We start from the raw sequence: 22,958 nt of genomic DNA, 5'->3' as shown, positions 1-22,958 counted from the left end.
TTTTTCTTCACTAGAACAGGAATTTAAAGTCAAACGAAAAACACCCAGCCTATCCTGAAGAAGAGTTATGACGAGTAACACCTCCGTGCTCCGGTTGGTCCCCGTACCCAAAACAAACCCACTACGCTCTGCGTCTTGTGACGCAAATTTCCCGCCCTTCACTTCAGCGATCCCGTGTATGGGGAAAGTCAACAAACTGGTGTTTTCACTGTGATTTTACTTTGATATATTTTCTAATCTCCGGACCTTTATCACCATCTAAGCCATGCCTTCCACACATGACTGGATTAACGACCCCTTTGGTGTTGTTGAGGGGATGTTTGGTAAGACACCGGAACTTCACTCTGTAGGGCTAACGCGTGAACCTAGCTAGTTAGCTCTCTGACTACGTACCATGCCAACTTTGCACATTGCAGGTGGCTGTGTGTGGTTTCTTTTTTCTTTCTCTTCGAAAAAGCAAATGACTTCTTACACTTTTTTGTGTAGTAACTGTACACACGCCAGCGCCACACATCAAGACCGAGACGGATTTTAAAGAATATACAGAAAAATCCACATATTCCTTAAAATTTTAAAGGACTGACATTTACGTGTCACTGGTGGGGCGGTTATATTTAAGATTAATAAAAGTTGCTTATATCTTTTAGACATGTTGCATCATGTATTTCTGGTAAATCTTTTATCTATTTTTTCCTTCTACACCCCTACATTATAACAGGTTTTCTCTTTACCCTGTCTCACTTCTTTGCTCTTCATATTACATTTATACACTCACTAGTCATATCATTAGGTACATCTGTTGAACTCTTCAGTAAGACATATATCTAATCTCTCTAATATATGCAGTTCCATGGCAACAACAAGTGCATTTAACCACGCAGACATGGGCAAGACGACCGAGCATGAGAATTGGATGAACGGTTTTAAGTGACTTTGAATGTGGTATAGTTGTTGGTGCCAGACAAGCTGCTTTGAGTATTTCAAAAACTGCTGATATACTGAGAGTTTCCCATACAACCATCTCTAGGGCTTACAGAAAAATGGTCAGAAGAAGAGAAAATATCCAGTGAGGACCAGTTGTCTGGTGGAAATGCCTTGATGATGTCTGAGATCAGAGGAGAATGGTTTGTCTGCTTTGAGCTGATAGGAACGCAACAAAGTAACTCGAATGACTACTTGTTACAACTAGGATTTGCAGAAGAGCATCTGTAAATGTACAACATGTCAAACCGTGAGGCAGATGTGCTACAGCAGCAGAACGCTTCTTCTGTCAGCTAGAAGATTGGGTCAGCCTGAGTCTTGATTTCTGCTGCAGAATTTGGATGGTAGGATCACAATTTGGCATAAACAACATGAAAGCATGGCTACGTCCTGCCTTGTATCACCAATTTCAGGTTGCTGGTGGTGTAATGATGTGTGAGGGATATCTTATTTTCACACTTTAGGCCCCTTAGTACCAGCTGAGCATCATTTAAAAACCACAGCCAGACTGAGTGTTGTTGCCCACGGTGTACATCAGCCTGTGGTGGAACAGGAGATTCACATCATGACTGACAAATCTGCAGCAACTGTGTGATGCTGTCACGTCAATATTGACCAAGATCTCCAAGGAATCTTTCCAGCACTTTGAATCAGTGCCATAAAAAATTAAGACCGTTTTGAACGCAAAAGGTTAAACAAGTGGGAGGAGCACCTTTGATCTTTGCGAGGACGTACTTTGAAAATGCCTGGTGTGGGGACGGGGGCTGTTATAAGGGGTTGGGGGATTGGTCTGTGGTGATTGCTCACACCAGAGGGCGCTTTCCATAGTGAGACACTGAGCGAGGCTTGAAAGGGAACATTTTTATCTAATGCAGCCCAGCTAAGCTAATTTTGCGCTACAACAACCATTTATCCAACTTTGAGTTTTGATTTGCCAATAACATTAGGCCTTCTTGATATTTCAGCTGCTTCCCAGAGTGATCCAAACTCTGGCTGGGAGGCGAGAGCCGTGGAGTTCTTCAAAGATCGGCTGAAAGAGAAGGACGCTCACACCTTGGTAATACAAATTACACTTTAAACAAAAACATGTGCACGAAAGTCAGGCTCCTAATCTGTTTCTGCACACTTTGATGCAGGTCCCATCTCTCAACGACATCCCCATGCATTACCTGAAGCCCAACAGCCTCGTGAAATTTCGCTGTTTCATCCAAGACATGTTTGATCCAGAGTTCTACATGGGAGTCTATGAGACTGTCGATCCAGCCACACAGGCTAAAGTACGCACTTCTTTATCCTCTCGTCTGCTGTTATTGGTATGAGTACAGCCCTTTGATAAGCTCTTAGCTGTTTTCATCTTTCATCCTCTTTTTCTGTCTATTCTTTCACAGACGTTGCGATGTGGGAAGTATAAAGACGTGACAGAATGCGGGGTGAGTCTCTTCAAACACTCATTCGCTATAGATGGCTCATTTTAGCTCCAACTTGGTTGTTAACGAGTGTTTTATCTGCAGGTGGATTTTAACTCTAAAAACACCGTGACTGCAGAACGACAGACTTTCTACTGTGTGCCAATCCCTGGAGAAAACCCCTGGGTCAAAGAGATATCCTCAGCTTGCAAAAGACCACACAGAATCGCTCTTTACGCAGCTGGCATTCGTGAAATGTGCATTTTTATCTTGCGATCTGCTGCTCCGAGTTGTCCTTAACTCTGTTGCACAGGTATGCCAACAGCAGCCAAGCAAGAGTGGTGCCTTCCACCTCGTACGTGCCAAGCAGACAGAAACGAAGCTACGAGGAAGACGACGACATGGACGACATGGACACGCAGCCACAGAAGCAGAGGGAAGCGCACGCTGGTACGAGTGTTCAGAGCGTTAGCATAAGGCCCAACTTATAGCTGCTCTTGATCAGTTACATCATTTAATTGTGTCATTACTGTCATTTTTGAAACGCTTTGATAACTTTGTGGATCCGTCCTTGCCTTGTGAGCATCGTCTAGACTCCTTTTTTCCTCGCATTATTGTGCAAATAGAAATAACTTGTGCTTTATAAAAGAAAATAGCATGTTTAGAAATGCTATGTTGAAAATCCTTTGCTCTATTTAAAAAGCACTTGGGGAGAATTTTGACAACGACTTTAAATTTCCTAGGGGGTAATAAATTTGTCCTCATCTGTAGATCTCGTGGTCAAGGACGAACTTTATCAGCATGGCTTTATTTTTCCTCGCTGCAGGTCCTCAGAGTCCCACAGAACATCACGGCAACGGCGACTGTAAGCGGCAGGAGACAGAAGCTCCTTCCAGCCAGACGACATCTGCCTCCCACCTCGACCTCAACTTCCCCCTGCCGGGAGAGAAAGGCCCTTCCTGCCTAGTCAAGGTGTGCTGTGTCAGTTTATTCCTCTTCCTGTACTGAAGCGTTTTGAACAAAGAGGTGATTTTAGAGACTATATAGCTATCATGAGGAGAGTTTTAGGACACATGCTATAATGTGGGTATCATTGGCAGGTCTACAAGGACTGGGACAGCTTCAAACTGAACGACATGCTTGAGGTCTACGGGATCCTCTCCGTCAGTCCCGCTCTCAGCGCCTTAGCCGACGAGAAGTAAGACACATACTTTGATTTTCCTCCCTGCCCTGATCCGCTCAGTTTGTTTCTCATTGTTGACGTTTCCGTACAGAGACGCCTCTTCAAGCCTGGTGGATCCCACTGAGTGCATGGAGACGGCGGAGGAGCAGAGGGTGCATTGCCCGCCAGCCTCGCTCGTTCCACGCCTCCACATGCTCTACGCCAAGCAGCTGCAGCACAACAACCCCCTGCTGCCCTCTGCCGCCACCTCGGAGGACAACAGTGCTTGTAAGGACAAACAGTAGAGTAGCAGGCCTCCAAGTTTCTTCATTCTTTTTCCTCGTGTATGTTACATGCCAATCATAAGCCAGTAAGCATCCAGGGAAATATTTCATAATCCTGCTACAAAAATAAGTATCGCAGCAGGGTTGTTTTTTTTTTTTTCACAGATGTAAATGAGATAGCTGAATGTAATCTCATTTGCATAGCATTCTGCTAAATAAGCCTGAGTACTGGGGTTGTCTAGATTTCACTTGACAACTTGAAGAAGAGACACTTTTGGCACGTTTGACTTCATTCCCCTGGAGAGATGAATTCAAACTGTATGAAAAAAAACATTAATTAAATAACCCGATGCTTCCAGCACTGCAGACAGATCAGTTATTAATGATGAATCAATGTGGGCGACACATTTAAACTGCTTTGACTACATAAATATTATTTGCGGTGACTGTGCGCCATCTTAACGATACACAGTCCCTCCTTCAGCCGTCCTCGGTGCTGGAGGAAGCATGAGAATCCTTAATTTCTGTGCACTTTTAGCACTGTTGCCTCACAGCAAAAAGAGCCTGGGTTCAAATCTAACACTCAGGATATTCTCCGTGTAGCTCGGTGGGTTCTTTCCGGTACTCCTGCTTTCTCCCGCAGTCCAAAGACGGGCTACTTAGTTTAACTGGCGATTCTAAATTGGTGTGAGGAGTGGATGTGAAAGGTGGTCTCTGTGGTCTCTGTGTGTTAGCCCTAAAACAGTGCCGACCTGTCCAGGGTGACCCCTGTCTTCCTCGGTGACTGCTGGGACAACCTCTAGCCCCATCTGAATTGGATAAGCATAACGTGATAACATAGTCGGTGTTTTGCTTTGCTCAGAGATTCTTTTGGCTAAAACGAAATCACTCTCTACCAGAATGATCACGGGTAGTCTGGAAATCGTGTTTTTAAATAAATAGGTTAAAAATGAACTTATAAGCTCCTTTCAGATATGCAGTCCTCTCTGATCCTCGTGTTCTCCATAACATCTGTAATCTAAAAATCTGAACCTGACGTGCAGCTCCTTAGAAGTGAAATTACACTTGAATAACAATCATCACCTCGGTATAAGACAAAATAATCCTAGTATTATGATGACTTACAAATGTCAGCAAGCTCCTGGAGGGTGTTTGCTGAAAGTACTGGAATGGACGCAAGGCAGTTTTTTAGATTTCATCGCTCTGCAAAGATTCTTGCAGAAGGCCTCACCAGGTTAGACTCGAGCCCAACAGGCTGATATTATTGGCTGATATTAATATTGACATTAATAACGACTGATAGTAGAAAAAGTAAAGAAGAGATGGGTGAAACACCCTTCAATCGTGGTGTATTAATGTTGTGTAAATTGTCCACCAGAGGGCACTCTGCAACTTCTTTGGCAAGAGATGTTTTGAATGCAAACACAACCAGCTGAACGGAGCAGTCGGCAGAATGTAAATGAGTAAATAAATAAATACTCATAACAAGGAAAGGTTAGGGAAATCTGTTAAGCTTCATGTGGTTTGAAAAAAAAAAAACATCAAATCAAATTTAATTTAAAATTTTTAAATCACCAAATATCGGTATAGGTATCTGTCTTTAAAGTTGTATATCAGTTGGTCTCTAGGCTGGAGCATGTGGGGGGAAAAGCAATACAATCACATGTCTGTAAATATGTGGATGTTTTGTTTTGTAGTTGTTTTCCATATTGGTTCCTTCTCTTAGTTTTCTCTACAGTTTTTAAGTCCATGAGAACAGTCCAGGTCAGGTTAGCAAGATTCAAAAGTAATGATTCCATTAAGTTTAGTAAAACATTAACAAGAGCTGAAGTTTAGTTTCTGTAGCATCAGACATTTACCTACGAGTGTTCAAAAATGAGAGATTTCTGCATATGTAAGCATTTGATGCACAGCAGTAACTCATTCATTTGGTAGCTTATGATAAATTGACATTTCTGACAGGATTACTGTGTACTTTACTTCCGACAGCTGAGTTTTCACACTGTCTTAATTTATAACACACCATTTAAAAACAGTCTGAGGTGTTTACTAAAGTGTGCATAGATATCAAGGAAGTCGCTTCAGTAATTATCAAAGAAGATAACAGGACAGATGTACTGTCAGATCTCATGCATAGTAAATAATATCGCTTAAGCAGGGCGACTTGTTCCATCAGTGTTGTAGGAATGTTTAATGAAGTGTGAGGAGTATTAACATAAAGCAGGAAAACGATCCCATTAAACCAAAGTTCATTTGCCTTGAAAAGCTTTCTAATGAGAGGAACAATGCGGCGAATGGTTCAGACTGGAGCTGAGATGATTCTTTGTCCTTTCTTCCTCAGTTTTAGCTTCGACTCTGAGCGAGATGCCCTCTGTCAGAGAAGAGCTGCTCGCATACTTGACTCATGTCCTCCTGGGTGATGCTCTTGCAGCCGAGTACCTCATTCTGCATCTCATTTCTAACGTGTACGTTAAGTTCAGTATGTGAGCTTCCTGATTTTTTTATTTTTTATTTGATGGTTTCAAACTAACGGCAGCACACTTTTATTTTTCTTGTAGGTACGTGAGACGGGACGTCCTCCCGCTGGGCAAGTTTACCTTGAACATGAGTGGCTGTCCTACTGTTGCCTCATACACTGAGCGCCTTTATCAGATCATCCAGCAGCTTGTGCCTTCTGTGAGTCATCAGCGCAATCGGTTGCAGGTACTGCTTGGTTATATCTGGATGAACTGAGACACACTCAATGTTGTTTCCTCTGCAGTCACACTACCTGGGCATGAGCCTCCAGAACATGAACCAGATGCGGTTGGTGCCTAAGAAGGACTATGTGGCAAACCGGCTGGTGAGCGGCGCCCTGCAGCTGGCCAAAAACACTTCCCTCTACCTAGATGAAACACAGCTGGAGCAGGGACAGCTGGATACAACAGGTGGGTCTTCTAGAAAACCACAAGAGGTCGACAGCGAGGACTCAAACGCCGCCATTTTTCCTGTCCTTGTGACTGTAAGCACCAACCGGGTTGGATCTGTTACTCTGTTGTGTTTGTTGCTGCAGGTGTGCGTAACGTCACAGCCTTGGGGAACCTGATCTCGTGGCAGAAGGTTGATTATGACTTTAACTACCATCAGATGGAATTCCCCTGCAATATTAACGTGCTCATCGCGTCAGAGGGCCGCTCGCTGCTGCCGGTAAGAACGCAGTGAAAGCTCACTCCCACCCATCGCTGATCCCTCCCAGCACCCTCGCCTCGCTCCCACCCCCGGCTACGGCTAGGGGAGGGGTTTGGTTTCCTCCGGTGTCTCACGAGGCAGAGCCTTGTCAGACACTGGAGGTTGTTTCCAGCCGGCGTCACGCTGTCGTCTCAGCTGACATTGGTCGGCCGCAGCCAGCCCTTCAAGCTGGCGGCTTTAACCAGAGTCTCGCTGTGTTGCGAACAGCCTGAGGAATGTGCTGTGTGCTATTCCTGTGTGCTGGTCTAATGGGTTGCCATGGTGGCAGCTGTGTGCCACGGGAACAATCCCGGGAGAGGCGTCAGGCTCGGCCTGCTATTAGGCGAGCAGTGAAGGGCAGCGTGCTGTAAACAACTCCCACGGTTCATTAGAAGTCACAATGGTTACATGGTTGCGCTTACTGTTTACATTGAGCAGCTATTGGCTGATTAGAAGCTGGAGGCTCGGCTCGATCAGATGCTTAACCGTCACCAAGGCTTTGATCCTGTCTGCCGTGCTCTGAAGTTTTGATAATATGCCAAAGTAGGCGGGCATGCAGCACACAGGGGAAACTTTTGCATAGCAACACCTAGTAAAAAAGACATCCCTTCTGTATATGGACTTCCTCTATGGCACACAATCAATATTACTCTTTATCTCCACAGTCTGACTGTCAGATACACCTGCAGACTCAGGTCGCTCCATCCCACCTGGAGGAGTATCTCAGCACCATGCACATGCTTTCTCAGGCCTCATCACAGCTCAACAAGTTCAGAATCTACCTGAGTGTGGCTCGGCTGCTCGACTACAGTATCTCAGATGAAGTGACAAAGGTGAGACAAGCTCTTATACTTACAGTGAGTTGAGTTTCAGCTAGTATGGTAGCGGTTTCTTGTACCCAGTCTGTTTGAGCAGCCCTTTTTATAAGTTTGCATACAAGAGTTAAGTTTCTCCTTTTCCTCCTGCACTCAGTCAGTTGAAGATGACTTTGTAGACATGAGGAAGGATGACCCCCAGAGTATATCAGCCGAGGACCTGCACAGGATGCTCGTTGTGGCGAGGTGGGTTGTGATTCGGTTGTGATTTATATAACTGCCTTTATGTAGCATTTAATTAATTTTCATTCACGAGAATAATAACAGCCCCTAAGGCGCTTTTTAGTGTTAAGCAATAAGCTATAATCAAAACTGAAAGCACCATAAACAGGCTGATGATAGCTTCACGCCTCAGTGCAGCCAATTTTTATTTTTTTTAACTCGCTCGTAGATCTCATAGATCGTCTCAGACTGGCAGCTTATTAAAACTGAGATGTGGCTCTCTGCGAATCTGTCCGTAGGTTGTTGTCTCTGAGCCAGGGTCAGACCTCGCTGTCCAGAGACAGCTGGCTCCGAGCCAAACACATCGAGGCGCTGCGGAGGAGCCGGATGGAGCAGCACAAGTGTGTCAACGGCAACGAGCCGTGATCAGAGGCAAATGACATGACTTTTGTTTGCTATTTTTCCCTATTTGATATCTAAACAGTTTGTAATAAAGATGTTTTCATTTGCCATATAGTTCAGGTATTCACTTTTTTTTTTTTTTACTATGCTGAGCTGCATATAAAATTTAGATACTGTTGTATGTACACTAACATCGCAGTTTATCATCACACTGAAGTTCTGCCTTAAATTCAAAGTCTCGTGTGGGGTTCACACCAGAGGTTTAGCTCAATTAGACAGAAAGGTCTGTTTACAAAAATAAAATACATTTTTTTTATCTTCAAAAAAAAAGAAAATGTAAATAAAGTAACAAGATCTGGATCACTGTTTCTCCTGGTGCATTTTTCTTCCTGGATTAGTATTGGCTGTGCTGTTAATACATTTGACAGTAAACATGCAGCAATCTTTTAGTCACTTTTTATTCCAATTAAATATCTACCTAAACAAAAAGAAGTGTACAGTGCACCCTGTTATCAAGTAACACACCCAAAGAAGGTAAGAATAAATAGGATACTTTTAATATACAATACAATCTCAGTACACTGTGGAAAACGCTGACAGTCAGTTGGTAAGGATATGAACACAGACATCCAGATGAAACGATGCTAACGAAGGAAAAATGTGCTTAAACAGTGCAAATCAAATGCTTGGAGAGCTCCAGCCACAATGGGAGTGGGCAACCACCAGACGATAAATCAAGAGGTGACCGCAAAAGCACTTGGTGTGAAAAAACGGAAGGACAGACCAAAATTTTACCCAGCAAATACAGGATTGACTAGAACTGGCGACATTTGCATATAAAAAGCAAGACACCGACACTCTAGCACTGTGGACTCTTTCAGGAATGTGGAGGATTAAGTTTCCTTCTAGGCTTGAGAACTGCCCCAGTGTTTGCAATCCTGAATGAAGTTTAAAAACACCGCTTACCCTCTGTGTTAAAACCTCACAGCTATTACCTTGAAGCTTTGGCAGCACCACACACACATACACACACCATCAGCAGCACCTAGAAAAGCAGCCAAGTCTCATTTATAATCAGACAAAATATACAAGTGTCCCGCATCTTATCTGCTGGTGAGCAAGCCGAATGCAGAAAGGAGAAAAAAAAAAACAAAAACAGGCAAAGGTAACACAAAATATGTGACAGTTTATCTTGGGATATCTCAGCTCAGAGCAAGCCAGATTCATATCACAGACGGACACCAGCAGGACAGGGCAGCTGTGATTTATTATAATTTCTTCTGGTGTCTATAACAAGATCCTGTGGTAGATTTGTTTTTTTTAAACAAATTAACATGAAAAAACAAAACATGTACACTGTAACAAAGTTTACACTTCCATATTATAAATAACTGGGGTCTCAAAGGCGAGCGCTCCTAAACACCAGCAGCAACAGAATGCTCCGATTTACAGATTCACTGTAAACCACAAACACAACCAAAAAAAATAATAATTCTAAAACCTGCCCATTCCCACAGAGAATGAATGTGCCGTTATCACAGTGAGATATCCCAACATAAAAAGCTCTGATGACATGCGCCAACCCTGAATCTCTTTTATACAGTACACAAAATGTAACATGTAAGACTTAAAAAGGTAGATTTTGCCATAAATACCTGATATACATAATCCCACTTTAGTTCCCTGTTAAGGCAAATATGCTTTAAGTTTGGGGAGTGCATAAAGCGTCAGTGTTTCTCGTAACTGCGTGGGTGCAGTTGCATATATACCTACTATATGCTACTCGCCTGTCTTTGTCAAACATGCAGTTTTCAATGTACAACGCAAGCTAAAGATTCAGCTCAAATAAACCCTCATTGTGTAGGTAATTATTATAACCATTACCAGAATAGTTATTTCAATACATAAATCTATCAAAAACAGCTCCAACCAGACGTTTTCTGGTTATTCATGGTTAACAATGACAGTACTGGGCGTCCTTTTCAAAATATAATGCTCATACCTCTTTAAACTTCACCTTATAGCATCAATACAAAAAGCCTAAAAGACAGCTCTACTCAGAGACAGATAGACAATACTCACTGTACATATCAACAACCAGGATACTCTAAGTTCTTACGTAGTCGTTATTTCTACAGCGGTATATCTTCTAAGTTACACTCGACAACATTGATATTACATAGGATTACTACATAGATTATGTCGTCTGGCTAGTTTCTGACAGCTATACAAAGGGTACTTTTCAACACAGAATAGTCCTTTGGGAATCACAAAAGATATTTGGTTGGTTTCTACGACGACTGTTACAAACTGAAGGGCATTACTAGGATCACAAACGCCATTAAGTAACCAGGATGAGTTTATCCTACAGTACATGATAAAGTCCGAGTTGGTCTTTCGACATGCAGCTAACTGCTTACCTGCCTCGTCAAAAATCGGTTGTTACCATTAACCTCACATGCGAGCATTGTGGGTAATTAACTAACTTCGGACTAAGGGCAATAACATGTTTACACATGGAAATACTCTGCATACCACTCTTGAAGTACATGAGTTTAAAAGCCTAAATATTTTCTTTGTTCTTGGTTGTTTGTCTCTTGAGCTAATCATATAGTAGAACTATTTCTGGAGTGACTTAAGAGTTGGATGGAGCACTAAGACTTTGAAAATTATTACACCCTCCAAGTACTCAAATTTCTATAAATATGCCACATTTTTTATTCATCTTAGGTACTGTGCACTACTATGCTGAGCCATTTATTCAGCATTCATCTGAGAACTAGTTAATAAACCATAAAAGAGAGGAGAGTCAGTGTGCAAGGTTGCATGGCAAAAGATCTATGATTCAGTGCTATCGAAAGTAGAGTAACCCATACATATGTGCACGTAAACATAGTAACTACTATGATGGGCTTTGGGGCATTTTTATCAATTCTGTACAAGAGTCATTATTAACATGGGCAAGTTTAACTTAAGAGCACATTTCTTGGCCGAGTAGTGACACCATGTGCAAGCTTTTGCTACTGCTACGTTACGGGAAGTTTATACATGACAAACGACTCCAAAGTGCTGCTACAAGGAAAGCACTAGATCTGAATGATCCTGGTCTGGCACTGTGTAAACATTGCCTTCAACTCGTTCTCTTGGACCTCGTTGACCGCTTCTGGCTCGGGGCTTTTCTGTACCTTTGCAACTGCAAAATTGATGCCCTGAGTGAATCCCGCCTGGGTCATGCTGGCCACCTGGACCATGGAACTCCTGATCTTGGCAAAGGGGGACACCACTCGGCTACCGTTGCTGTCGGCAGGCGAAGGGCCGAGGCTGCCCTCCACCTGCGAGCAAGCGCTTTTCTGAGAGCCTCCCGAGACTGCAGAGCTAGGCTTGTGGATAGTGAGGAGGCTGGAACTGGAGGTAGAGGATTGGACGTCTAGCTGGGATGGCCTGGGGAGCTGAGGCTCCTCCTGCTCTGAGCTTGGCTGCTTGTTTGAGTCTGCTGGGTTCTTTTTATGCACAGGCACTGCAGGGTTGTGGAGTGGAGGTATGGCAGCTTGTGGCAGCTCTCCGAACACCTCAACAGGTTTGGTCTGTGCATCCTGGACAAACTGGTGGCAGTAGGCATCAATGGGAGTACCAAAGTCAATGAGAATGGCTTCTTCAGCCACTGAGGCAGCCCCAGGAGACTTGTCATCACTAATGTGAGTTGAGCTTTCTTGCTTCCCATCACAGCCCGTGACCCGGATAACAGAGGGTATATTTAGCTCTGCGCTACCGATGGACTGGGAGCGGCTGCCCAGTCTGGGATTTGATGCTACGATGCCGCAGCTGGGCAGCACATAGTCCACATTTTCTAAGGACCCAGAGCACGGGTGCTCCGGGTCTGAATTATAAGAATCTGAATCTGAAGAGTGTCCATAGTTTTCATTACCAATGTCTTTTAGGGCTCCCGTGCCAGCGACGTTATCTGATGTCTCCAAGCTGCTGTCCGACTTCCACAGGTTGACATGCATAGTTGGCTTTAGGAAATTGACTTTTACATCAGGCTTCGAGAAGCTGCCCAGCTTACCGAGGGGCTTGAAGGGGCCGATGTTCACATTTGTCTTGGTCTGTTTCACTTTCTGATTTAGAGTGGAGAATTTGTTGAGGATAAAACTTTTGCCCTGTGCAAGGCCGGAGCTCCCTTGAACTTGGTCAGCAGGTTTGTTCTGGATCCCCATGATATCCTCGTGAGGTTTACTCTGCCGCCTGGAAAACACACGCAACTTAAGTCACAGCTCTAGCCGCTGTCTAAAAGTTAGCACTACAGTCTGAATGTTTAACTTCATTACACTGAAATCATATCAAAGAGAGACCGAGACGAATGCTAATCAGCATCATTTGTACTTACCTCTCCAGCTTCTTTTCAACCACAAGCAGGTCATTCCCTGTAGCCTGCTTAGTTATGCGAAGCATCTCAGCTATGCACTGCAATGTATCTGTGAAATGTCACAGTGTTAAGTCTTAAGCAATATCTGCACAGTTTAAAGTGTAAAACTAACTTTTTCTCATTTTATTTAAAGAATTCAAATAGTCACACACTACCTTTCCCATCATCCTCGGGATTTCGCGTTGCAGCTCGCAGCGTGTGAAAGTATCCGCTAGTTTCCTCGTTCTTGAAGTGCAGCCGCATACAGCAGAACTTTGGCTTCCCGAACAGAGTAGGCTCAGGACCTGTAAAGCGAAGTGCAACTTCTAATATCCGTTTGTAGTGATTTGCTTCCGTTTCATGAATCATAATGAGCGCAGATATTTCTAAAAGGTTACGGAAGAAACTGTTAAGCACACTTTCGGGAAGTGTTGAATGAGTCACTGAGTCTACAAGAGCTCTCACTTCTCCTTCGAGTTTAACTTCTTACCAATTTCGATCTTTTCCAAACCCTCTAAATTGAGGCGTTGGTACTGGTTGACTTTATCTGCTTCTTCATCATAGCTACAAGGAAATAAATGTACATACAAGTCAAATATAAGAGTTTGGGGTTTTCTCTCTCGCAAATTTAAGGTTCAACTTACAAGGCAATATAGTATGCTTTATCAGACAGGAGCAGCAGCACATCTTCATCTTTGTTGGTTGCATCAATGAGGCTGGTGGGAGATAAGAGAACAGTGTGATTAAAAGAGCACGCAAAAGCCTCGATGGAACTATAGTTCAGTTATATCCTGATTACATAAAGCCATTAAGCATCAACGCACAGTCAAAACAGCATTTCACTCACCTCATGTCACAGTTTATGAGGGCCCAGCCTCCGTGAAACTTCTCATCGTCTGGTAACAGCAGCTGCATGTAGGTCTGCAGAAGGAGGCCGACCTGCTCCTGGGCCCCTCTTTGGCTCTCCTTCTCTTTTTCTTCATGCTCCTTCTCTTTACTGAAGATGGAGTAAAGGTCCTCCGTCACTGGCAGGCCCATCATCAGGTCTGCAGACAGAAGCAAAAGGAGTTTTAACAAATGCAAATTAAGGATTGATTGATGACACTATGGGTAGAAACCAATGAGTAGTTTTTTGTTTTTAAATACCAATCACTGCTTGTCTGTAAGCATCCCTAAAACGGTTCAGATAGTAGCGATTGGCTGAGTTCACCCCGTCCTTCATGACACCGGCCAGTTTTCTTTCTCCCGTCCTGGTGAAGTCTCCCTAAAACAGGACAAAAGTGTTACCTTTAATTCGTCACGCTGCTTTTTTATTGGATTATTTGACGGCCTGAGTGCAGTGCTATAAAACCTCCTAAGACCCACTAATTCATTTTTGTGCACTGTAGTACACATTTAGTTTTTGCTTGTACCTCTCATACTCTACTTGCCACTCTTCTAAGTCCTGATGTTTCTTAGAGAGGACAACAGTACCTTTAAAATGATATCACATGTGTGGGGGTGTGGCCTTGCCAATTGTCTTTTTCCTACCTTTTCAAAATGGCTGGCATGCCCACAAGCACATTTTATGGAAGAAAGAAAGGTAAGCATGATATTTACATTTAAAATGTTTTTTAAAATCAGATTTTGATTAATTTTCAAAAGTAAACATCTAGTAAGTAATTTGAGGGGTTTTTAAGAATTAAGCTTATTTAGTTTCACAGAGGAAATGACTAATTTATTAATGTGTACTCTAGTGCACGTCGGGACTTTGTACTTATATTTATTTCACTTTTTCCTAATAGACAACTCTTTGACAAAGGCAGAGAGAATTCTTAACAGATTCATTGAGGGAGACTCAAACATAGATTTTTCAGAAGATGAGAGTCATGTGAGCCAGATAGGAGAGGGTGAGAACCCAGGAGGAGCCACACGAAGATTATCAAGATGCAGTGGCAGATGTAATAGAGAAAGACACAGGGCCACCTGAAATCTGTCGTCCTATCTGGTCCAAAACCAACATGTAGGAGAATCTGGAATTTGATTTTGAGTTAAAAATAAAATATGGGTAAAATGCAGAAATGTTTTCCAGTAAAGTAAAAAAACAACAGTCGCAATTATAGCTGAATCCATGACACCTGATTGTTTCTACAAGATCACGTCTTTGCTGAAAGTTGTCAATGATCTCAATGTGCGAAAAGAACTCACAGAATCTGGAGTTCAAGCTCCTCTTGGCTGAGAAACCAGGGACAAACATGTGAACAAGACCTGAATAATACCAGTAATGAAGAGTTCTCTCCAAAAATCAAGAAAAGGAAGCCCCAACCAGATGAGAGTGTAACAAAATATGGTTCACTCCACTTGCCTGAAATGGTTAACAGTCCAAGGCATTTCAGTTGTAGAATGGTTGGATGCAACAGTAAAACATATGTGAGATGTGGGAAGTGCCAAATGTTCCTTTGTGTCTCCAAATAAATTAAAAAAAAAAATCACAGTACTTCCTCAGATATCATAAATGAATTGACTTTTGTGAAATAGAAAGCCCAGTGCAATCACTTGTTCCTGAACCAATGGCTTACAGCTAGTGAAGTGTCAGTGACTTCTAAGTTGACCCATGATCTACATTTTTATGATATTGTTATATAAATAAGTTTTAATATCCTGCTTACAAAAATTTCAGTGGAGCATTTAATTTTCTTAAATAGCTCTTGAATTTTGTTAGTTTCACATTCGTGATCAACGAACTCCCCTTGTGCACTGAAGTGCACATGTTGTAAAATTTAAATAAAATTTGTTAAAAACAATTTTGTTTTTGTAATGTGTTTTTTACCATCCCAACACTTGATTTATCTGAAAAAAACATTAAAATCAAAATACTTTTTTTCCCCTGGGTCTCAGGAGGATAAAGTTATGTCCATATTTGTGACATCCGTTTTTGTTTGGCTTACCTATTGGCTAACACTTGTGTATTTGCACATTCACAGTTATTGCCCAATATTAGAAACTGTACTTCTCATATATTGTGTCTTTAACACTTTTTTCTTTCTGTCATGTCTGCTAAAGAACATTTAGAATACTAGATGCTTCCCTATGTGTCATTTGGTTCTGAAAAAGTGCTGTTCAGTAAATTTACAGTAGGAAAAAACAATGCTATCTATACTCAGATTTGCTCAGCACTTTTAAGTAGGATTATCCCAGACCTCATACAATTAAGATACCTTGAGAGCTGCTGTTCCAGCGTACTGTCTGCTGATGGTGTCACCATTGTTTGCCCACATGACCTGATAAATCCTGTAACACTTGAGAGGCAGAGGCTGCTCTGGAGGCATCACACCCAATTTCTTCAGCTGCAAGAAGAAAAGCACACATAAAATGCAATCCTTGATATTTATAATGATTCTGATTTTCTGTAATAATCAGCATTTCTAAAATATAGGTTATCATTACAAAAAAAAAAAAAAAAAAAAAAAAAAAAAAATCAAGAAAAGTAAAAATCACACCTGTTGTTCCATCACTACCCGGGCAATAGCAGCTTGGACCACATTGGTCCTGTCAAGACAGTCCATACAGTTTACTCTGAAGATGCCCTCCTGCTTGCAGATTACTCCTGCTTGGTCCACCCTGGCAGAGGGACACACAACCAGAATCAAGACACATTCCAAGAAATCACATTTTCAAACCAAACCTATCATCCTGTAGTGCTCAGGTGGCCTGACACTTACCAGGCCCACTTCATGTCAGTGATGATGTCAGAAATGGCATCTGTCAGTATCTGCACATTCTCAAACTTCATGCCGCGGCTGAGAAACAGGATATAAGAACCATACAGGGGAAGTGAATGTACTGTGGTCACATATAGATTGTGAAATTCGTGTAAAAGATGCTCGTGTACAAAGGGTCTGTCTCACCAGTGCTCGTGAAAGTCGAATGAAACATAAGTGAGGTTCGAGTTGTTGTACAGGAGGACTTGTTTCAGATATGCATCACCAATTATCTTCTCCCGCCCACTTTGATCCACCAAGTTAATGATGACCTAAAGAAGACACCAAAAAGTGCTGTCACTGGATTTTTAAGATTTTTGGGTTTAGTGAAGAGTGAAAAATTAAATATTAACTTTATCACATGAAAAAAAAAAAACAAACAAACTGGGAAACAGGCTTAAGTCTTTAAAAAAAAAAAAAAAAAAGTCAACAGCTGAGCTCATCACAAGCTTAAATAAAAGTACTGCTACACTACTGTAAACACTATCTGAAATAATCCAAGCTACTGACAAGCAATGTCACTGATCTTTATCAGGATGTTCTGTTTTAGTTACAACAGGAAGCTGGTTATGCAAGCACTATGTATAGCTGCAGACAGCACAACCCAAAGTAAATAACAGAAAATGCATTTAATAAATAGCCTAAGCGGATATGTGAGTATGCACTCTGATGAGGAACACTCACCTGCTTCTTGTACACTTTAAGTTGTTCTTCAAAGTGAGCAGCAAAGTAGGTCATAGTCTCCTTCTCTCCTGAAATATCAGGTGAAAATACGCATTAAAAACATTTTTTTTTATTATTATTGATTCTGGTGAAAGAGTTATTTATGTTGTTTCCAATGCAAAACAAGGAGGCAGTCACAGTTAAAATATTTTACTGATTACAATCTAGAATTTATGCAAGAAATAAAAAAATAATAATCAGAGCAAGGACAGAGAAGCTAGGCTACAATTTTTAAGCTACCTCATGAGACATTGCTACTGGAAAGATTTCTACACAAAGAGTGTCAGAAACCATCAGTTTAGGTCTAAATGGAAGATAGAGCTCTACTGACCTTTTTCTATCCGTGGCCGGGGGTTGTAGCGATACCCCGCCTGACTCCAAAAGACAGGCACAGAGCCACGAGTCTGCACAAAGGACAGAGTGTGGCTGTGCACGTGAATCAACTGCTCCGTCTCCACATAGTTAGCTACATGGCCGTCTGTATCCACTCCTCTGCGTTTGTACCGCATCCCTTTGGGAGAGAATAATGCATGTGGCCTATTCAGACTATTTATATCCTGGATCATGCTTCACTTGCAGACAATAAATCAGCTAGCTACCAGAATTTGCCTTGATTCCTTGATGCAGCCCATGCAACTGGACTGAATCAGAGCATGACTCCCTTAAGGCAAACTCTACCTGCGCGGTGGCGGCTACGTCTGGAGATCAGGGCCACAGTGAAACGAGGATGGATGTCATCAACACAAGTGATCTCCTTTGGTGGGGTGTCAGGGCTGCTCCGCTCTTCATCAGAGGTCTCATTGTAGTTTACCACCAGTTCCTCCACCTGCACAAAGCCCTGGATGATTGGTATCACCCAGAAGTCAACCTCTGGGACCTGGAACGTTCAACAGACATTAAAAAAAAAGAAAGAAAAAAAATAGCCGGACAGATTAAAATTTAGTTTGAGGCCAGGTTGTTAAGAAAGTACTTTGCATCCCGCCTTTGAGTATTTCCATGCTGCTTTTGATAACGCCCTGGCATTTATCAGTACATACAAATGCCACATTTAAACAGCATGACCAACTACACTCTTTTAAGCTGACTATTTTACAGAAAATACAATGACTCTGTAAGCAGTTTTCAGGAGAACACGGCGTTTTCATTTAATTCCAATTACTCAAGCCTGAAAATAGAAAAGCAGCACTAAGCAGACGCTCTCTGTATTTCCCAGTGGATGGGTGTGGTGGTTGTTCAATACCTGAAGGTCAATAAGTTCTTGGATCATGTGTTTATTCCAGAAGAAACGGTCATCCACCTTTAAAACAGAGTAAAAACACAGTCAGTCACAATAAGGAGTTTTTGTAGTATACATAAGCAGAATAAAATAACTTCAATAACTCCAAACCTGCTTCCACAGAGGCAAGTCAGACTTATCAGAGTCTCCTTGACGCTGGACACTGTTTGTCAGGTCGTAGGTCATGCTGTAGTAGAAGGAGTCGGAGTCCATGAATATCTTGTACAGCTCATCCAGCAGCCGCCTCTCCAGGCGTTCCTTCTCTTTGTTTTCCTTGACCTGGAAAGCAGGAGAATACTGGATTGGGCAGGTGGAAAGAAAAAGTAAGTCAACAAAAGAAGGAAATCCTATAAGAACTTCAAAGCCTTCACTAGTTTGAAAGAGAGGAAAGGTAGGGGATCAGTTTAAAGATGATAATCCATGCTTGTGTGTAAAACAAAACAATACCTTTTTCTTGATGGGCACAGCCACATTAGATTTGATCTGACTTAAAGTTTTCATCAGCTTGGACTCATCTGGAGACTGGGCCAGCTTCTCTGGTTTGTCAATGCCAAAGTGATGCTTCTTGCAAAGCTGGAAAAAAAAAAAAGAAAAGAGGATGGTCTATCAAATTTCTGCAGCTTTACAAATCGAAACATGATAGTGATATTTAGACCATCAAACATGTTCAATGGGACGAGGACAGAGTTGGGAAAAAAAGTGAATTTGGTATCACATGTCAGATATTAGATAACCTCTACAAAAACAGCCAAATAGGACACTAGAGTAAACAATAGTAGCAATACAACTACAGGGCTGCTGTAAACAAGCCAACATCTACACTGATGCACACACCAGGATTTCTATGCACAAAGGGAGACACGTGTTCATTCTGCACTATAAGGGACAAGTGGACAAGATTTAAAAGCCATTGTGCTAACAATCCACCGCCATTATTACTCACTTGGAAATATTCTGTCTCACCATCCACGAAGCTCCCCTGAAAGACTCAAATCTCAGCAATCAACGTCCTTTGCGATCTGCTGCGATTATTTTAGGTCTGCATGTATTTTTTTTTTTTTTTTAAACTAGATATGTGTGGGCGAAAACAAAACTTATCTAAACAACTTCTACACCTCAGTCCATTCTCAGAGCTGAATCATACACTGACTCATATAGTGTATTCTTGGGTACATTAATAACAATTTAGGACTTTAACTGTTAGAAGTACTGCCCAGGGGACTGGAAGCATGATTAAAACAGAAGTTAAAGAGCAGAATAAACAGCGCATGTGTGCACACCTCCAGCTCGAGCTCCTGAGGCTCTTCGTCAGACAAGGGGATGACGGCGATCTTGGTGATCTTGTAGACTTTGTGGTTTCCCGGTAAGTGGCCAACCAGCGCTTTCTGACGGATTAACACAAGGCCGAGAGGAAGATCTGTCAAGAGGAGGGGAGAAAAAAAAAAAAAGTGGGGGAGTTGCATCGCGGGTGCAAAATTCCTCACATTCTGAAAATGTGTGAAGAAAGCAGCTGCACACCGGTCATTAATGGCAACACAAGAAATCTCTTAAATAATATCGCTTATACTAGAATGTATAAAAAACAACAAAAACACTCGGCATCAAATAAATCGGGGCTTGTCATCAATTGGATCACCAGTATTGATTCACTCCTCTTGATTACTACACAGATTTCAAAGCTCTTTCACACATTTCTTTTCACACCTTTACTGGTGAATAAGAAACATCCTGAGCACCGGATGATTTGGCAGCTCAAAAGTCCAAGCACACACAGATGGAAAGCACTGGCGAGAATGTGCCTGCTCTGCGAAGTGTTCAAAGGTCTTCCGTACTCCACGTACCTGTGTGAAGCTGTATCTTTCCAATGACACCTTCCACTAAACCCAAACACACTGGATTCCAAGCTAACAGCAGGTCTGTGGCTGAAAGAAAAATACAGAGATGAAACATGACAACAATCCTGTAATACATGCTCTGCAGCATATAAGAAGTCATAAGTAAAATTTTTCTGCAGACACAGTTTGTCTGGTTTTTTGGTCACAGTTTTGCATACGAGTTAATCAAACAAAAGTACAGTAGTCATGACAAAACGACAGTCATGGTTGGCCGGTGCTCTGTTACACGCAGGAACTTGTTTTTGTTTTTTTAATTAACACTTAGAACACTCTCAAGCCTAGATGATGTGAACGCTGTGTAAAGGTGGTGACAACTCACAGTCAGAAGGCTTTCTATCTCAAACTTGTAAGGTCTCTCACTGTTCGTGCATATCTATATAAAACGACAGCTATACACTTGCAGGAAAGCCTGCCTGCTTTCATTTTATTGAATAAAATGTGATATGATGTATGAACAGACAGCCTCTGCCTATTTATTTATTTATTTTTTATTTCCGAACACCAGGCCAAGTATAAGGTCAGCCCAGTAAATAAAATGCAATCTTCTGCATTGGTGAGAGATTACACATTACAGTGGAGGAAATTAGAAAAATGTGAAGGGCGTGGCTAAGGGTGGAGAACATCAACTGTAAGCTGCCCCAAACAATGAGTCTTCCTGTTCCACAGGCCAGACAATTTAATGTGCGGGGGAACTGGCTGGGAGGGCCCCCACAAGAAAGGTCTAGAAAACGGCAAAATAAAAAAAAATAAAAAAAAAAAGAGTTAAAAAAAAGTAACAACAACAACTTCACATAGAAAGTACTATCAGTGAAATACTTAACTATGTGCGAGAGAGTGTAGTGGAAACGCAGTGAGGAGCGGAAACCCTTTTTCCAATTAAATAATGAAACAGTGGTGCAACTAAAAACCTGTTCAGGATGGCTGCACAACCGTACTACTTCAACTGCCACAGGGGACAACCTGCACAGCTCTTGTGCTGACTCTCATAAACCTTTTTCTTTCCCTTCTGCTGGGAAAATGTTAATACCACAGGCCTTGGTATTCATTTAACATCAAAGCATGTCCAATCATTTGTCACAGCCGAGCCAGTGATTCAGTACTCGCTTATGTGACTCAACAGCTAGAACCTGGCAATAACACTCAATATGCTAGTTTTAAATTTTGGTCTTTAAATATCTTTATATCAGAATTATATTATAATTCAGCTCTCATTAATCAAGCACTTTTCCGGGTTTTTTTCATCTTCTCATTGTCTTGTTTTATATCCGATTTGTCTAAAAAAGAGCTGAAGAGTGAGATGCACCTTCCAGTGTGTAACATAAAGAGCAAAGTCAGAAGTTTGAAGTCTGTTAGGGGTGTTGGCACTGTCGAAATGAAAGCTAAGAAGCGATCATTTCAAAGTGGGATCAATGCTTGAAACATTAAAAACACCTTTTAGCAAGCATTTGTTGTGCTTAACGGAGGCAGGTAAATTAGCTTCGATCTAATAATCACCAAAGGGTTTATTACAGCGATGAATAAGCGTCAAACACGAGAGATTAAGACTGCTGATGTGTTTGAGGTACACTGGGACAAAAACCAATGAGCACAGTGATGCTGTCAGCTTAAAACAAGCCAGCAAAAACGACGCTTCGTCTTGACTTTAGTGGTAAGTCCAAATGTTAGTGGCACTGTAATGTAATGTTAAATGGCCGGCTGCAGACGTGAAAAGCGACATCGACATCCACATTCACATCCAGTACCTACATACCAGGTCTGACGGTCATCGTCCCGTCTTTTCGGCTGCACCACAGAGCACGGTCCCCGCTCTGAAGAATGTAGTCGTCTTTGGCTTGAAACAACTCCATTTTTGTCTCTTCAGGTTACACAAAAGCAAACAACTAGCTGGCCCGACAGCCCGGTCCTGGTCCTTCACGTTAACCGCTGATAGCCTCGGTTAGCTCGTTTCCCACTGGCTCGCGTGCTACTAGAGCTAGCTACCTAGCGAGCTAGCGGGAGCAGCAGCTGGATGCGTGTCGGATTTGTTTATTCCACTTCTGCGCATATTGATACTCAAACTCGCTCTGTACCGGAGTAGCATCCCTTCCCACGGTCATGCTGGACAGAGTGAAGGCGGCTACACATCAGTGAGTGAGAAAGAGCCCCGGGCTGAAGCTGCGATGTGCCGTTCGAGACGTAATAGGCAGTTTCCTGGTCTAAACAATAACACGTGACATCCGTCATCACCGGTGTGTGCAGGTACTGATCATAAATCCCCCACGTCATACTGTTTACCATATGATTACTGTAATTGTTAACTAATCTTATATTTACACTTTAAAGGATTAAGAAGCTATAAAAATGTGACCAACACATTTCCCAGGTGTTATTATTTAACCAGCCACCATATAAGGGCACAACACCACAGCTAAACCAGTACTGGGCTTAAATCTGAATGATAAAT

The 22,958-nt window shown here is 42.2% G+C and overlaps 2 protein-coding genes across 2 annotated transcripts; one reads left to right on the top strand and one right to left on the bottom strand.

Moving 5' to 3' along the window:
• The first annotated feature begins 127 nt into the window (after positions 1-127).
• mcmbp (minichromosome maintenance complex binding protein) lies at positions 128-8,593 on the top strand. Its single transcript, XM_005473843.4, has 16 exons — positions 128-323; positions 1,947-2,038; positions 2,118-2,258; positions 2,370-2,411; positions 2,493-2,582; positions 2,699-2,837; positions 3,214-3,359; positions 3,488-3,585; positions 3,662-3,837; positions 6,175-6,298; positions 6,392-6,509; positions 6,595-6,760; positions 6,886-7,019; positions 7,706-7,873; positions 8,013-8,101; positions 8,377-8,593. The coding sequence occupies exons 1-16, from the start codon at positions 266-268 to the stop codon at positions 8,501-8,503; spliced, it is 1,908 nt and encodes a 635-aa protein (XP_005473900.1). The 5' UTR covers positions 128-265; the 3' UTR covers positions 8,504-8,593.
• Positions 8,594-8,921: 328 nt separating this feature from the next.
• On the bottom strand, positions 8,922-22,733 carry inpp5f (inositol polyphosphate-5-phosphatase F). Its single transcript, XM_003441058.5, has 20 exons — positions 22,266-22,733; positions 20,462-20,542; positions 19,901-20,037; positions 19,068-19,193; positions 18,732-18,899; positions 18,585-18,641; positions 18,023-18,221; positions 17,676-17,855; positions 17,306-17,373; positions 16,769-16,893; positions 16,583-16,660; positions 16,361-16,481; positions 16,079-16,207; positions 14,028-14,145; positions 13,729-13,927; positions 13,526-13,597; positions 13,372-13,445; positions 13,058-13,186; positions 12,864-12,951; positions 8,922-12,721 (listed from the first exon to the last, which is right to left on the bottom strand). The coding sequence occupies exons 1-20, from the start codon at positions 22,360-22,362 to the stop codon at positions 11,566-11,568; spliced, it is 3,402 nt and encodes a 1,133-aa protein (XP_003441106.1). The 5' UTR covers positions 22,363-22,733; the 3' UTR covers positions 8,922-11,565.
• Between the last annotated feature and the right edge of the window lie 225 nt (positions 22,734-22,958).

This window comes from Oreochromis niloticus, linkage group LG13, assembly GCF_001858045.2.
Source record: "Oreochromis niloticus isolate F11D_XX linkage group LG13, O_niloticus_UMD_NMBU, whole genome shotgun sequence".
Classification (NCBI taxonomy): Eukaryota; Metazoa; Chordata; class Actinopteri; order Cichliformes; family Cichlidae; genus Oreochromis; species Oreochromis niloticus.
This window is presented reverse-complemented; position numbering and strand designations above follow the sequence as displayed.

Coding starts and splice junctions, on each gene's coding strand:
- mcmbp (XM_005473843.4), top strand. CDS start 266: ATGCCTTCCACACATGACTGGATTAACGACCCCTTTGGTGTTGTTGAG. Junction 3,838..6,174: donor CTCGGAGGACAACAGTGCTT/GTAAGGACAAAC, acceptor TTTCTTCCTCAG/TTTTAGCTTCGACTCTGAGC. Junction 7,874..8,012: donor TCTCAGATGAAGTGACAAAG/GTGAGACAAGCT, acceptor TCCTGCACTCAG/TCAGTTGAAGATGACTTTGT.
- inpp5f (XM_003441058.5), bottom strand. CDS start 22,362: ATGGAGTTGTTTCAAGCCAAAGACGACTACATTCTTCAGAGCGGGGAC. Junction 18,642..18,731: donor ACTTGCCTCTGTGGAAGCAG/GTTTGGAGTTAT, acceptor TCTGTTTTAAAG/GTGGATGACCGTTTCTTCTG. Junction 17,374..17,675: donor CCGGCCACGGATAGAAAAAG/GTCAGTAGAGCT, acceptor CTGATATTTCAG/GAGAGAAGGAGACTATGACC.